Here is a 17,826-nt window from a genome sequence, read left to right as displayed (position 1 = left end):
GTTCTTTATAGTTGTAAAGTTTGTAAACAATCTATTAATTGAGAATTGAATCAACTCTATAGTATCCATACTGTAGACTATTACGAAAATATATTTAACCATAACTTTTTAGGACAGGGAGGAATTAGTCATATCCACAGCACAAGAAGAGATGTCAGCTTTTAACAAAAACAGGGACATGTCATCTTTTATAAAAGAAAAGCATATCGGTAAAGATGTCATAAGTTGGTAGCTTTGGGGCATGGAGGCAATGGACTTTCCATCTAATTGTGACTATTTTCTGAATGTCAAGTGAAGCAATCATGAGTTTGCTGTGAGAGAGGGGAAAGGATGCAATAGTGGAGGTTTGAGGCAGGAGAAGGATTTTGGCAATAGAAAAGCAAACAGCAGGGTAGCATATTAAGCTTACTGGGCAATGCTATCTTCCCATCTGAGATCTTGAATTCTTGTATATAAATGAGACCAATCAGCAGGGATGTGTGGATATCTTCAGGCACAATACTAATGTTTGGGAAATTGAGAATTTATTATGCTATAAATTTATATGCACCTGTTTGTATCTATTTAACTTTATATTTCTCTTAAGCATTACAATCATTGTATGACCACCAACTAAAATCATCTCAAGGACCTTCATGCATTCCAAATGGAAAAATATTGCCTTAAAAATTTTCCTACCATGTACAATTGTGCGGTAGTTTGAGCATTCTTTGGCATTGCCTTTCTTTGAGATTGGAATGAAAAGTGACCTTTTCCAGTCCTGTGGCCACTGCTGAGTTTTCCAAATTTGCTGGCATATTGAGTGGAGGAGCACTTTGACAGCATCATCTTTCAGGATTTGAGATAGCTCAACTGGAATTCCATCACCTCCACTAGCTTTGTTTGTAGTGATGCTTCCTAAGGCCCACTTGACTTCCATTCCAGGATGTCTGTCTCTAGGTGAGTGATCACACCATCGTGATTATCTGGGTCATGAAGCTCTTTTCTGTACAGTTCTTTTGTATATTCTTGCCACCTCTTCTTAATATGTTCTGCTTCTGTTAGGTCCATACCATTTCTGTCCTTTATCGAGCCCATCTTTGCATGAAATCTTCCCTTGGTATCTCTAATTTTCTTGAAGAGATCTCTAGTCTTTCCCATTCTGTTGTTTTCCTCTATTTCTTTGCGCTGATCGCTGAGCATGGCTTTCTTATCTCTCCTTGCTATTCTTGGGAACTCTGCATTCAGATGCTTATATCTTTCCTTTTCTCCTTTGCTTTTCGCTTCTCTTCTTCTCACAGCTATTTGTAAGGCTACCCCAGACAGCCATTTTGCTTTTTTGCATTTCTTTCCATAGGGATGGTCTTGATCCCTGTCTCCTGTACAATGTCATGAACCTCCATCCATAGTTCATCAGGCACTCTGTCTATCAGATCTAGTCCCTTAAATCTATTTCTCACTTCCACTATATAATCAGAAGGGATTTGATTTAGGTCATACCTGAATGGTCTAGTGGTTTTCCCTACTTTCTTCAATTTAAGTCTGAATTTGGCAATAAGGAGTTCATGATCTGAGCTACAGTCAGCTCCCAGTCTTGTTTTTGTTGACTGTATAGAGCTCCATCTTGGCTGCAAAGAATATAATCAATCTGATTTCAGTGTTGACCATCTGATGATGTCTATGTGTAGAGTCTTCTCTTGTGTTGTTGGAGGAGGGTGCTTGCTATGACCAGTGCATTCTCTTGGCAAAACTCTATTAGCCTTTGCCCTGCTTCATTCCATACTCCAAGGCCAAATTTGCCTATTACTCCAGGTGTTTCTTGACTTCCTACTTTTGCATTCCAGTCCCCTATAATGAAAAGGATAACCTTTTGGGGTGTTAGTTCTAAAAGATCTTGTAAGTCTTCATAGAACCGTTCAACTTCAGCTTCTTCAGCATTACTGGTTGTGGCATAGGCTTGGATTACTGTGGTATTGAATAGTTGGCCTTGGAAATGAACAGAGATCATTCTGTCATTTTTGAGATTGCATCCAAGTACTGCATTTCAGACTCTTTTGTTGATGATGATGGCTACTCCATTTCTTCTAAGGGATTCCTGCTCACAGTAGTAGATATAATGGTCATCTGAGTTAAATTCACCCATTCCAGTCCATCTTAGTTCTCTGATTCCTAGAATGTCAATGTTCACTCTTGCCATCTCCTGTTTGATCTCTTCCAATGTGCCTTGATTCATGGACTTGATATTCCAGGTTCCTATGCAATATTGCTCTTTACAACATTGGACCTTGCTTCTATCACCAGTCACATCCACAACTGGGTATTGTTTTTGCTTTGGCTCCATCCCGTCATTCTTGCTGGAGTTATTTCTCCACTGATCTCCAGTAGAATATTGGGCATCTACCGACCTAGGGAGTTCCCCTTTCAGTATCCTATCATTTTGCCTTTTCATACTGTTCATGGGGTTCTCAAGGCAAGAATACTGAAGTGGTTTGCCATTCCCTTATTCAGTGGACTACATTCTGTCAGACCTCTCCACCATGGCCCTCCCATCTTGGGTGGCCCCATAAGGCATGGCTTAGTTTCATTGAGTTAGACAAGGCTGTGGTCCATGTAATCAGATTGGCTAGTTTTCTGTGATTATGGTTTCAGTGTGTCTGCCCTCTGATGTTCAAGCTGGTTTTAGAAAAGGCAGAGGAACCAGAGATCAAATTGCCAACATCCGCTGGATCATCAAAAAAGCAAGAGAGTTCCAGAAAAACATCTATTCTGCTTTATTGACTATGCCAAAGCCTTTGACTGTGTGAATCACAATAAACTGTGGAAAATTCTAAAAGATATGGGAATACCAGACCACTTGCCTCTTGAGAAACCTATATGCAGGTCAGGAAGCAAGAGTTAGAACTGGACACAGACCAACAGGCTAGTTCCAAATAGGAAAAGGAGTACGTCAAGGCTGTATATTGTCACCGTGCTTATTTAACTTACATGCAGAGTACATCATGAGAAAGGCTAGGCTGGAAGAAGCACAAGCTGGAATCAAGATTGCCGGGAGAAATATCAATAAGTTCAGATATGCAGATGACACCACCCTTACGGCAGAAAGTGAAGAGGAACTAAAAAGCCTCTTGATGAAAGTGAAAGAGGAGAGTGGAAAAGTTAGCTTAAAGCTCAACATTCAGAAAACTAAGATCATGGCATCCTGTCCCATAACTTCATGGCAAATAGATGGGGAAACAGGGGAAACAGTGACATACTTTATCTTCTTGGGCTCCAAAATCACTGTAGATGGTGACTGCAGCCATGAAATTAAAAGACACTTACTCCTTGGAAGGAAAGTTATAACCAACCTAGATAGCATATTGAAGAGCAGAGATATTACTTTGCCAACAAAGGTCCATCTAGTCAAGGCTATGGTTTTCCCAGTGGTCATGTATGGACGTGAGAGTTGGACTGTGAAGAAAGCTGAGTGCCAAAGAATTGATGCTTTTGAACTGTGCTGTTGGGGCAAGGAGATCCAACCAGTCAATCCTAAAGGAGATCAGTCCTGGGTGTTCATGGAAAGACTGATGCTAAAGCTGAAACTCCAATACTTTGGCCATCTCATGTGAAGAGTTGACTCATTGGAAAAGACCCTGATGCTGGGAGGGATTGGGGCAGGAGGAGAAGGGGACAACAGAGGATGAGATAGCTGGATGGCATCACCAACTTGATGGACATGAGTTTGAGTGAACTCCGGGAGTTGGTGATGGACAGGGAGGCTTGACCTGCTGTGATTCATGGGGTTACAAAGAGTTGGACATGACTGAGCAATTGAACTGACTGACCATGTACAAATATCATCTGCTCTATGAAGCATTGTCAGACATCCAGAAACATGGTAAAGAACTCCTTCTCCTTTGTCTCAACAGAATCTTGTACTTAATCTTATTCAGCTCCTTAAAAACATGGACTGTGTCTTTAAAAAATGCATCCCCATGACCTTACAGGATCTGAAATCTGGAACACAGTGGAGCCTTGCTGACTGACTGATGGGAGAGAGCCAAGTGCTCATCAAGGTTTTGAAAACTGAATTCTAAAAACTAAGCCTGGGTTGGGAAGATCCCCTGGAGAAGGGAAAAGCTATCCACTCCGGTATTCTGGCCTGGAGAATTCCATGGACTGTATAGTCCATGGGGTCACAAAGAGTCAGACATGACTGAGCAACTTTCACTCACTCAACTCACTCCCTCACTCACTCAAGCCTCCTTTATAACATCCACCAAACACCTATCTGCCGCCATCTGAGAGACAGCTGGGCCACATTTGTCCTTAGAAAAAGAAATGTTCCCTAGAATATCACTGTGGACATGAAATCCTTGCCTGAGGGGAATTAAAGAGATATGATTCTCACCAGGAATATAGCAGCCATGTAATCTATTAATACCTAAACTTTAAATGTAGGAAGGCTTCATTTAATGTTGTTTTAAGTCCTTGCTTCTTCCCTTAATCTACACTTTGCTCCTGGGTGATCTTTCCTAACTTGATAGTTTTATTTATTTATTTTCTTTTTTCTTCTTCTTTCTTTCTTTTTTTAAAATTTTTTAATTTTACTTTATTTTACTTTACAAAACTGTATTGGTTTTGCCATACATCAACATGAATTTAAATGTGATCTCTAACCCAGATATCTCCATATTCACAAGTCTCAAAGCTCACTTTACCCTGTTCTTTGAAAGAATAATAAGCCACTTCAAATATGATATGGCCAAAATAGAACTCTTGATTTCCTCTAAGCAAACCAGTTCCTATCCCAATTGTCACCATCTTTGTAAAATTCATCCCTATGTACCAAACCACTTAAGACAAAGCTTTAAAATTTACTCTGAATATTCCCCACATTTTCTTACTCCCTAAATATAACACATCACCAAATTTTAATTCTTCCTAAGAAATACTGAGAATGTATAAAATTTTCTCCTTCTCATACCATAATTAAAATCCAATCTAACATTATCGCTAACCTAGATTATTCCAATAGTCAATAGTCTCTAATCTTGCTTTTTCTCTGTTCTACCATCCACTCACCAGAGAGCAGCCAAAATAATGTCTTCAAAACATTATGTCCAAACTACCCAAAGCCATGTATAGACTCAACACAATCCCCACCAAAATACCAATGTCATTCTTCACAGAAATAGAAAAAGCAAATCTAAAATTTACATGGAACCTCAAGAGTCTGAATAAATGAAACAATCCTAAGGGAAAAGAACAAAGCTAGAGGTATCACATTTTCTGATTTCAGACTCTATTACAAAGCTGTCATAATAGAAACAGTATGATTCTGGCATAAAAATAGACACATGAACCAGTGGAACAGAATACAGAACCCAGAATTAAAGCCCATATATACGGTCAACTAATATTTGACAATGGATCCAAGAATACCCAATAGAGAAAGAATAGTTTCTTCAACAGATGGTGTTGTAAAAACTGGATAAACGTATGCAGAACAATAAAATTGGGCCCTTGTATTACATCACTCACAAAAGTTAACTCTAAATGGATTAAATACTAATATAGGAACTGATACCATAAAACTCCTTGAAGAAAATGTAGGGGAAAAGTTCATTGACATTGGTTTTGGCAATAATTTTTTGTATGTGGCACCAAATCAAGCAACAAAACACAAAAGCAAAAATCAACAAGGGGGCTACACCAAATTTAAAAGATTCTGTACAACAAAAGAAACAATTAAAAAAATTAAGAGACAACATACAAAATGTGAGAAAAAAGTTTGCAATGCATGTATCAGTTAAGGGGTTAATATCCAAAGTATATAAAGAACTCATATAATTTAACAACAACAAAGAAAATCTAATTTTTTTAATGGTCAAAAGAACTAAAAGGACATTTTTCCAAAGAGGACTTCAAATGTTCAGTAGGCACCTGAAAAGATGCTCAACATCACTAATCATCAGGGAAATGGAAATAAAAATCACAAAAACCCCTCACACTTGTTGAAATGGCTATTAAGAATAATAAAAGAGATAACAAGTATTGGTAAGAATGTGGAGGAAAGGGAATGTAAATTAGTTCAACCACTATGAAAAACAATATGGAGGTTTCTCAAAAATTAAAAATAGATCTAACATATGATTAGCAATTCTAGTACTGAGCACATACCAAAAGGAAATGAAAACAAGATATTGAAGAAATAAATGCACTTCCATGTTTATTGCAGCATTATTCACAAGAGCAAAGGTATGGAAACAACCTAAGTGCCCATTGATGAATAAATGGATAAAGAGATATAGATAGGGAATTCCCTGGCAGTCCCATGGTTAGGACCCAGTGCTCTCACTGTTGGGGCCCTGGGTTCAAGCCCTGGCCAGGGAACTAAGATCCTGCAAGCTGTGCAATGTGGACAAAAAATGATGTAGACCATTAACAGGAACATGAAAAAAAATGTTCAACATCACTATCAGGGAAATGCAAATCAAAACCACAGCGAGATATATCACCTCATGCCCATTAGAATGACTATTATAAAGATGCAAGAAATAACAAGCATTGGAGAGGATGTCTTAGTTTTGTTGATGGGAAGGTAAATTGGTGTAGCCATTTTGGAAAAGAGTGTGGAGATTTCTCACAAACAGTTAAAAATAGTACTACTATATGAATACAGCTAATCTACTTCTGGATATTTATCCAAAAAATATGAAAACACTAATTCAAAAGGATATATGCACTCCTGCATTCATCTCAGTATTATTCACAATAGCAAGGAAATATAAATACCATAAGTGTCCATCAATGGATGAATGTTAAAGAAGATATGAGATACACACACACACACACACACACACACCCTGGAATATTACTACTCAGCCATTAATAAAAGACTGGAATCCTACCATTTGCCATAACATGGATGGACCTGGAAGGTATTATGCTAAATGCAGTCAGAGAGAGAAAAACAAATACCATGTAACTTCGCTCATATGTGGAATCTAACAAAAAGAAGAAAATCAATGAACAAACAAAATTAAACAAAAACAAACCAATAGATACAGAAAACGATGTAGTGTTTACCAGAAGAGAAGGGGGTTGGTGTTGGGTGAAATGGGTGAACAGGGTCAACTGTATGGTAATGGATGGTGATTAAACTGGTGGTGGTGATCACTTTGTAGTGTATCAGTTTAGTTCAGTTCAGTCGCTCAGTCGTGTCTGACTCTTTGCGACCCCATGAATCGCAGCACACCAGGCCTCCTTGTCATCACCAACTCCCGGAGTTCACTCAGACTCACGTCCATCGAGTCAGTGATGCCATCCAGCCATCTCATCCTCTGTCGTCCCCTTCTTCTCCTGCCCCCAATCCCTCCCAGCATCAAAGTCTTTTCCAATGAGTCAGCTCTTCGCATGAGGTGGCCAAAGTACTGGAGTTTCAGCTTTAGCATCATTCCTTCCAAAGAAATCCCAGGGCTGATCTCTTTCAGAATGGACTGGTTGGATCTCCCTGCAGTCCAAGGGACTCTCAAGAGTCTTCTCCAACACCACAGTTCAAAAGCATCAGTTCTTCAGTGCTCAGCCTTCTTCACAGTCCAACTCTCACATCCATACATGACTGCTGGAAAAACCATAGCCTTGACTAGACGGACCTTAGTCAGCAAAGTAATGTCTCTGCTTTTGAATATGTTATCTAGTTTGGTCATAACTGTTCTTTCAAGAAGTAAGCCTCTTTTAATTTCATGGCTGCAGTCACCATCTGCAGTGATTTTGGAGCCCCCAAAAATAAATCTGACATTGTTTCCACTGTTTCCCCATCTATTTCCCATGAAGTGATGGGACCAGATGCCATGATCTTCATTTTCTGAATGTTGAGCTTTAAGCCAACTTTTTCACTCTCTTCTTTTACTTTCATCAAGAGGCTTTTTAGTTCCTCTTTACTTTCTGCCAAAAGGGTGGTGTCATCTGCATATCTGAGGTTATTGATATTTCTCCCGGCAATCTTGATTCCAGCTTGTGTTTCTCCCAGCCCAGCGTTTCTCACGATGTACTGTGCATCTCTGTTAAATAAGCTGGGTGACAATATACAGCCTTGGCGTACTCCTTTTCCTATTTGGAACCAGTCTGTTGTTCCATGTTCAGTTCTAACTGTTGCTTCTTGGCCTGCATACAGATTTCTCAAGAGGCAGGTCAGGTAGATACTGAAATACAATACTATATACCTGAAACTTATATAATAAATAAATAAATACATTCCAGATTATTTTTAGATTTAAAAATGAAAGTTAAACTATAAACAAATGGGACCTAATAAAATTTAACAGCTTTTGCATAGCAAAGGGAACTATAAACAAAATGAAAAAACAGCCCTCAAAATGGGAGAAAATAATTGCAAATGAAGCAAGTGACAAAGGATTAATCTCCAAATTATATAAGCAACTCATACAGCTGAATATCAGAAAAGTAAACAACCCAATCAAAAACTGGACAGAAGGCCTAAAATGACATTTCTTCATATAATACATACAGATAGCCAATAAACACATTAAAAGATGCTCAACATTGCTCATTATTGTGCTTAGATGTTCAGTCATGTCCTTTGTGACCTCATGGACTGTAGCCCTCCAGGCTCCTCTGTCCATGTGGTTCTCCAAGCAAGAATACTCGAGCGGGGTGCCATTTCCTCCTCCAAGGGACACTCCTGACCCAGGATTGAAACTGTGTCTCTTATGTCTCCTACATTGGCAGGTGCATTCTTTATCACTAGTGCTACCTCATTATTATAGAAATGCAAATCAAAACTATGACCCAGAGGGATGTTGTGGGGAGGGAGGTGGGAGGGGGGTTCATGTTTGGGATCGCATGTACACCTGTGGTGGATTCATGTCAATGTATGGCAAAACCAATACAGTATTGTAAAGTAAAATAAAGTAAAAATAAAATTTTAATTAAAAAAAACTACAATGAGTTATCACCTCACACCAGTCAGAATGGCCATAATCAAAAAATCTACAAACAATAAATGCTGAAGAGGATATGGAGAAAAGGGAACTCTCCTGCACTTTTGGTGATAATGTAAACTGATACAGCCATTATGGAAAACAGTATGAAGATTCCTTTAAAAACTAGGAATAACTCTATCATACACCCCAGTGATCCCACTACTGGGTATATACCCTGAGAAAACCACAATTCTAAAAGACACATATATCTCAAGTTTATTGCAGAAATATTTACAATAGCCAGGACATGGAAGCAACCTAGGTGTCTGTTGACAGATGAATGGATAGAGAAGATGTGGTACATATATACAATAGAATATTACTCGGCCATAAAAGTAACAAATTTGAATCAGTTGTAGCAAGGTGGATGAACTTAGAGCCTCTTATACAGAGTGAAATAAGTCAGAAAGAGGAAAATAAGTATCATACATTAATGGATATATATGGAATCCAGAAAAATGGTACTGATGAACCTAGTAGAGAATGGACTTGTGGCCACAGCAGGGAAAGGTGAGTGTGAGGCAAATTGAGAAACTGGCTTTGACATATATACACTGTCATATGTAGAACAGATAGTGAGAAGTTGCTGTATAACACAAGGAACCCAGCCTGGTGCTCTGTGATGACCTAGAGGGGTGGGATGGGGGAAGGGAGGGAGACTCAAGAGGGAGGGATATACATATAATTATGACTGATTTGTGTTGTAAGGCAGAAGCCAGCACAATATTGTAAAGCAAATTTCCACCAATTAAAAAAAAATTAATCTTTTAAGCATACAAAAATCTCACTGTGAACTTGGAGTAGGTAAAAATTTCTTAAATAGCACTAACCAGAAAGGGTATTAATTGATAAATTGAACTGTATAATAACTATTAACTCCTGATCACTGAATAAGAACCATTAAGATAGTGAAAAGGCAACCTGTATATTAGAGAAGATATTTGCAATATGCATACTTGACAATAAACTTGTATATATAAAATATAAACTCTCTATAAATCAACAATAAAAGACTGAGAACCCAGTAGAATGGGCAAAACACTTGAACAGGTCATTACAAAAAAGATATCCAAATGGCTAATAAATATGTGAAATGGAGCTCAATTTCCTTTGTCATCAGTGAAAAGTATATCAAACTCACAATGCCATTATCACTGCACCACCCACCAAAATATTAATAGTTATAATGGAAAAGAAAGAATGTACCAAATGTCAGTGAAGATGTGGAGAAACCAGAATACTTGTTCCTTGCTCGTGGCAGTATGAATTGGTATAGCCACTTCAGGAAACTGTGTCAGAAGCTGAGCATATGTGTAACCTATGATCCAGCAATGGCATTCTTAGATGCCCAATGTAAATGCATGCAAAAGTTCATTAAAAAAACATGTACTAGAATATTCACAACAGCACTAATTATTCTAAAAACTGGAAATAACTCAAATGCTCATCAACAGTAGAATGGATTTTAAAGTTCTGATATGTTCACAAAATAAAATAATATACAGCAATAAAATGAATGATTCACAGCTACAAGCAATAATATGAGTGAATTTCACAAATATATTGAATGAAAGAAGCTAGATACACACAAATTATACCACAAGATTCCAATTATATAGAGTTAAAAAATAGGAACGATGAATCTATGATGTTAATATTTAGGTGTTTACCTTTGGGGCAGAGGGTGTTGTAATGAGTGAAGCAAGGTGCAAGGGTGGGCTTCTGATTGGTTACAATATTCTGTTTGTTAACCGGTTGTTGGTTCCACAAATACATTCAAGTTGTGCAAATTAATTGATCTGTTTACTTGTATTTTATGAACTTTTCTATAGAAATGTTGTATTTCAATAAAAAGTAGGGGAAAAAGAGAAGACTAGGAATGACACAGGCCAAAATGCTAGCAATAAATATCTCTGGTTGGTGGAAACATGACAATTTTTGAAAAAAAATTTATATGTTTTTATATCTTCCAACTTAATAACAATAATCAGATCTTGTTATTTGACTCAATAAAAATACAATTGTTCAAAAAATAAATTGATCATTACAATTTTAGATATAAAAGAATGCATATTATTAAAAAATTAGGGTATAACACAATGTTGTATCCAGAGAGTAATATTCGGGAATGAGATTTTTTTCCTTTTAATTTTTTAAAATTTATTTATTTTTTGGCTGTGCTGTGCAGCATATGAGATCTTAGTTCCCTGACCAGTGATTGAACCTGGGCCCCCCCACACTGGAAGCACAGTCTTAACCACTAAACCACCAGGGAAGTCTCTCCTTTTAATTTTTAACTGAAGTATAGTTAACATACCATATTATATTACTTTCAAGTGTACAACATAGTGATTCAACATTTATATACATAACAAATAGAGCATCACGGTGATTCTAGTTACCATCTGTCACCAGGCAAATTTATTACAATATTATTGACTAAATTCACTATGCTGTACATTACATACCTGTAAGTTATTTATTTTATAGCTGGAAATTTGCAGTTTTTAATCTCTTTCACCTATTTCACTCATTCTCCTGTCTTCCTTCCCCTCTGGCAAACACCAATTTGTCATGAACGAGATTTTACATATGTGAATTTTCTACATATTATTTCATTAAGGACGAACACTTTTTAAATGTAATGTATTTTCTGGGTTAACAATTCTGTAATATATATATATATATATTTCATAAACAGAAGTTAACTTCTCTTGATAAAGATAGGTCTTTAATAATTATAATATGCAATTAAAATTTTGAGGACAATTAGTACATTGATGATTTCTTGCCCTTGCACTGAGTACCCAGACAGAATAGTATTTATGTTCCAAATTCAATTTTGAATAATGTTTCCATATCTCTTTCCCTTTGAGTGTCTACCAACTATCACTTCTAGCTGCTGTCTTCTGACTAACTACTAGCATCTCCTGTTTTCTTAACTTTCTGCCTTTAATGTCCATTAACCTGGAAAAACAAATGACAACTGTTGTCTGAAAAGCAGTTTTTTAAAAAAGCTAAATATGAGTGAAGAGAAAAAAATCCCAAATGATACACCATAGCACACCCACTAGAATGCCCACAGACAAGAATATAGAGCAATAAGAATTCTCATACAGTACCAGTGGAAGTGTAAACTGGTGTAACAATTTCAAAAACTCTCTGGAAATATCTATGTGAACTGAAACCACACACATTTATCACACAGTAGTTCCTTTCATAGATTTATTTCCAATTGAAATGAATCTGTGAACCAAAAGACCGGTATAAAAAGGTTCATAGCAGCATTTTTGGTAAGAACCAGAAACTGAAAAAAAGATAATGTCCACCAGCAATCGACAGGATAGGTTGTGGTACAATCATTCAATGTTAAAATATATAATAATCCAAATGAACAAATATTGTTATATACAACAAGGATAATAAGATATAGTGGGGTTTTGTTGTTAAAAGAGAGAGAGAGAGAGAGAGAGAGCTAAAAATGAGTACATGTTGTATAATTCCACTGATATACAAACTCAGAAACCAGCAAAACTAATCTGTGATGATAGAAGTCAGAATAGGGGTTTTCTCTTGGGCAAGTATGAGAGAAGAGATGGGAGGGGTGCCATAGGAGGTTCTGAAATGCTGGTAATGTTTTGTTTCTTGGTTTGCATAATGGTCATAAGGTGTATTAAATCTGTCATAATTTATCAAGCTCTGCATTCATGATTTGTATACTTTTCTCTGTATATGTTATATCTCAGTAAAGCACATAATTATAAAGTTTAAATATGTTATTAAAATTATGTGGAAGACAAATGATTGTATGGAAAGATATTCACACATTTTTAAAATGCAATAAAGGTCAGAAAATATCAAAAGAATTTCAGAATGGAGAGTATAATCCCATCTTTTTACATTCACACTTAGGACGGAAAACATGACATAAGCCACAGTCACGGGCACAGCTCCTTCATTTTCATTTAGCAAGAACTAGAACTGTTTGGAGACAGGTAAAGTAGAAATGGCTGAGACCAGGAGTGTTGTTTTGTGTGGCTAAGGAACAGATTTCATGGAAGGATGTGCTAGAGGGTATAAAGATGAAAATGGAGAGACAGATAGGAACCAATTGGTGAAGAATTTGAATTCTGTAGAATGGGATCAGCATGTCATTTCACAGGTAAGATATTGTCACTCAATGCTATTTTTATCTACTAGATACAGGGGTAGTAGAAAATTCAACTCACCAAAAAAAAAAAAGTGAGCTGGATTTCAAGGGGAAATTACACTTTTTTTTTAATGACTGCAGAATTTAAAATCCTCTCTGAACTTACCCCTGGGCAGTACCTGTCTAGACAAGGAGCTTGAGGTCCTTCTGGGGAAGGGGAAAGACCAGGATGAGGGATCTTATCCAATATGATCTCAATTATACCTTTGCAACAGTTCAAAAGATGCTGCAGCTTTCCACAAGATTCTCCGAATATACGATTAGCATGGAAACTGAACATTTCTGCCTGGTAGAACATGCACATTCACTTCTGTAAAAATTTATGTCTTTAGTCCAGCTTGCTCCTGAGCTACCTGCTTTGCTACTTTAAGAAAGCATCTGGAATGTAGAAAATGTCAGGTTTAAGTGTCTGGCCCCTCAAGTGCCCTCTGAAGGAATTTCAGGGCACAAGATAACTGAATTCAACATTACTATCAAGAATTTTAGGAAGGATTTGAACTGTGGCTGCAGAAAAATGCAAATTTTTCTCCTTCTCAATATTCCACTGTATACTCTGATGGTTAAAAGCTAGGATTTAGCTCAATTATTTTGGTAGCAGTCCCAGAATATAAAACAGCTGACCCTTCGTCCTAGTCAAAGTATTTGAATTATGCCTCCCTAAACACATGACCAAATACCTGAATAATCAGGTCCTGTTCTGGTGTTGCTGTTCTTACCTCATGGAGCCCCAATTGCTAAATGAAGAAACAGAAAATCCAATCATTTCTGTCTTATCATCTTCATCCTCATCTCCCTCCCTTCCTAGTGCACTTTGGCTCTAGCCACCCTGAATGACCAGTGTTATGCAAACTTATTTTGTACTTTTATACCTCTGAGCTTTTTCTGATACTGATCCCTCAGCCTAGAAAGCCCTTATAAACCCTTCCTATCCTATTCATCACTTGGAGCTCAGTTCGTTTTTGAGGCGTGTGTCCCCAATCCGAGACACCTCAGACTAAGCTGTAATTCATTGCTTGTTCCTTCTTCTGTGTTTGTACCATATGTTAACTATCATTGCACAGAGCATATATTTTCAAGTACTTTTATTACTAGTGCCTTAAATAAACAGGGCTAATCATCTGTGATGGAGAAGGCATGTGCAACCCACTCCAGTACTCTTGCCTGGAAAACCCCATGGATGGAGGAGCCTGGTAGTCTGCAGTCCATGGGGTCGCTAAGAGTCAGACACGACTGACGCAACTTAGCAGCAGCAATCATCTGTGATGGGCAGATGGTACGAGAGAAAGTACTTTTATTGAGACTCTGACAGACATGTTCAAATCCTGATCTCTTCCACTTGTTTTTGCCTGACTTTGGACAGGTAAATTCACCTCTCTGACCCAGTTTCCTTGTCTGTAAAATGAGAACCATTAAGAGTAGCTACCTCATAGTTAAGATTAAGTGATTCAATGAGATAAGTGAAAACACCAGAAATAGTGTTTGGCACATAGCAAGTACTCCACTATTATTACCATAGTTTGATCCTACTCCAGAATGTAAGCTCTACACAGAAAGGGATAATCATTACGTTTGTACTCTGGTGTACCCCTAGTACCCAGTACTGTGCCTAGCACATGACACATACTCAAGAAATATATGCTGAATGAGTGGATGAATTAATGAATCTGTGAAATAATTCTCGTCTTCAGTATCCTCCCCTCCAAATCCTCTATTGCCTATTAGCTTTACACCTCACAGAAAAACTTTGTGGTGTTTCATTGAACATCCCCCAGCCCTTACCCTTTTGCTTTACCTCTGTTTATTACCCCCTTTCATGAATTCTCTCTAACAAGTTTGACTGTAGCAGGAACTACTCCAACAGCAGCTTGGGCCAGGCAGAAGTAGGGGGCGGGCGTAGGGGACTTAGAGCGGGGCGTGGCCACCACGTCGCAGAACTCAACTGCGCCTGCGTAGGCTGCGGCAAACCCTAGCTCTGTGAAGTTTGCGGTCATTGCCGGCTGGTGTTTGTGTAGGAAGATAGCTCCTCTCACCAGCTGTCACTTCTGACCCGCCCAGCTCCCGGGCCTCTGGCTTTGGCTTTGTGCTGAGGCGCCAACACACCTACCATCCTCTCTCTGACGGATCGCAGACCTCCCCGTTCCTGTCTCCTGGAACCATGTCTCTGGTAAGCAAGAATGCGTGTCACCGCAGCGCAGAGACCACTGCAGATTACAGCGACTTCCATGGTGAGATGCAGGCTACTGATGCCTCTGGGCTCCCCGTCTCCATGATAGTTCCTGATGCCCCCCAGGGCCCTCAGGCGCCGGTCGACCCTCAGGTTGCCAGCGCTTCCCAGGCTGCGCAGGACCCAAAAGACCTCGATGTGCTGATTGATGAGCAGTCCCGACGTTTGGGGGCGCTCAGGGTGCACGATCCTCTAGAAGACAGGTCGATTGCTTTGGTGAATTTCATGCGCATGAAAAGCCAAATCGAGGGGTCTATTCAGCAGACAGAGATGCTGGAGTTCCTCAGAGAATACTCAGATCAGTTCCCTGAGATCCTCAGACGAGCCTCAGCCCATCTGGATCGGGTCTTTGGGTTGAATCTGAGGGTTCTTGATCCCCAAGCTGACACCTACAACCTAATCAGCAAACGGGGTCTCCAGACCAATGATTGGATAGCAGAATCCCTGGACATGCCAAAGGCAGGTCTCTTGGCCTTGGTCCTAGGTCACATTCTCCTAAATGGTAACCGAGCAAGAGAGACCTCCATTTGGGATCTGTTGCTAAAGGTTGATGTATTAGGTGAGCCCCAGAGGATCAACATCCCCTTTGGGAACACAAGGAACCTCCTAACTACTGACTTTGTGCGTATGCGATTCTTGGAGTACTGGCCAGTTTATGGCACTAATCCCCTCGAATTTGAGTTCTTGTGGGGTTCTAGAGCCCACAAAGAAATCACAAAGATGGAAGCCCTGAAGTTTGTGGCAGAGGCCCATGATGAAGAACCCTGGAGCTGGCCAGAAGAATATAATAAGGCCCTAGAAGCTGACAAGGCCAAAGAAAGAAGCCAGGCTGCTGGCTTAGAGTTCTGGTCAGAAGACACTATGAATGATAAGGCAAATGATCTGGTCCAGCTGGCCATTAATGTCACAGAGGAGTTGCTACCTATACATCAGGATGAGCTATTGGCTCACACTGGCAAAGAATTTGAGGATGTGTTTCCAAATATCCTCAGTCGAGCTACTCTAATACTTGATCTGTTCTATGGGTTCTCTCTGATCGAGGTTGATACCAGTGAGCACATTTACCTCCTTGTCCAGCAACCAGAATCAGAAGAAGAGCAAATGATGCTAGAGAGCCTGGGGAGACCCACTCAAGAATATGTGATGCCAATCCTGGGTTTGATCTTCCTGATGGGCAACCGTGTCAAAGAGGCCAATGTCTGGAATTTGCTTCGGAGATTTGGTGTGGATGTAGGGAGAAAGCATGCCATCACCTGCAAACTTATGAGACAGCGCTACTTGGAATGCAGGCCACTCTCCTATTCTAATCCAGTTGAATATGAGCTTCTATGGGGTCCTCGAGCTCACCTTGAAACCACCAAAATGAAAGCTCTGGAGTATATGGCCAGGCTCTACAGAAAGCAACCACAGGATTGGCCAGAGCAATATAGGGAGGCTGTTGAAGATGAGGAGGCCAGAGCCAGATCTGAGGCAACTGCCATGTTCTTCTTTGGCCCCATGTGAAGTCTGAGGAAAGTGTGTCATTTCAGTTAGGTGGCATCAATTAAAGGGGCCTGGGGAGATGGGTACTGGGGCCCCAAATCAGAAATTGGGCAGAGTTGGGGTGAAAAGTACACATTGTGCTTGCTATTTGTGTTCCATTTCTAATAGTATTTTCTTCCTTTTAATATACCCTGAATTAGATTCATGATCAGTGTTTAAAAATAGAATTGCTCATTTGTCATTCCTGTCTTGTTTCATTATAAAAGTTCATATGGCTGCATAAAATGTATTGGTAATATTTACATCTTTCTATAATGTGGAAGAAAATATATAGCTTTTCTTTAACCATTTGAAATAATCAATGAAATGGTCTCATATGGGAGTTAAGTAACAACAGTGATAATATACACACAAGAAAAACAAACACAAAATCATTGGTCTGTTGATGTTGTCTACTGTTTTATTTTTTTTTTAATTACTGGCATTTACCTGTATTTGCTTTGTGGTTCCAGAGTGTAGTGAAAAATAAAAGTTCAATGAATTAGTCTCCATGCTTAATTACTATTTTATTGAACAAACGTTTATTATGTATCTGCCATGCTCTAAGCACAGTGCTTTATGCTGGGAATGTAAGAGTGAGGAAGAGCCAGTTGAGCCCCAGGGCTTAAGGGGGAGGGTCTGTGAAAGTAAACCAACAATTATATTATTGCTGTGGCAAGTGGTATAATAGGGGTAAGCTCAGAGATCTATGAGAGTTTGCAGGAGTAAGTCCCAACTAAACTGCAAGTTGTGGGAGGGGACAGTGAAGGGACAGGGGTGTCACACAAATGGAGGAGTGGTCAGAGGTGGTGGCAGAGGAGGATGAGGTGGTATGCAGGGCTAGGGACAAGTTAACCTTTAGTGACTTCTATTGTAAGACCCGAGGTTGGGAAGAGGGAGGGAAG

The 17,826-nt window shown here is 39.0% G+C and overlaps 1 protein-coding gene across 1 annotated transcript; it reads left to right on the top strand.

Annotated features, from left to right (window-relative positions):
* Nucleotides 1-15,141: 15,141 nt before the first annotated feature.
* On the top strand, nucleotides 15,142-17,433 carry MAGEE2 (MAGE family member E2). Its single transcript, XM_005700610.3, has one exon. It carries the CDS (start codon nucleotides 15,332-15,334, stop codon nucleotides 16,901-16,903), a length of 1,572 nt encoding a protein of 523 aa, XP_005700667.2. The 5' UTR covers nucleotides 15,142-15,331; the 3' UTR covers nucleotides 16,904-17,433.
* The last annotated feature ends 393 nt before the right edge of the window (nucleotides 17,434-17,826 follow it).

This window comes from Capra hircus (genome assembly GCF_001704415.2).
Source record: "Capra hircus breed San Clemente chromosome X unlocalized genomic scaffold, ASM170441v1, whole genome shotgun sequence".
NCBI classification, from domain to species: domain Eukaryota; kingdom Metazoa; phylum Chordata; class Mammalia; order Artiodactyla; family Bovidae; genus Capra; species Capra hircus.
The sequence above is the reverse complement of the archived record's forward strand: the minus strand, read 5'-3'. Positions and strand labels throughout refer to the sequence as shown.

Bases quoted from the DNA above. Each gene is read 5' to 3' on its own strand.
- MAGEE2 (XM_005700610.3), top strand. From the start codon at position 15,332: ATGTCTCTGGTAAGCAAGAATGCGTGTCACCGCAGCGCAGAGACCACT.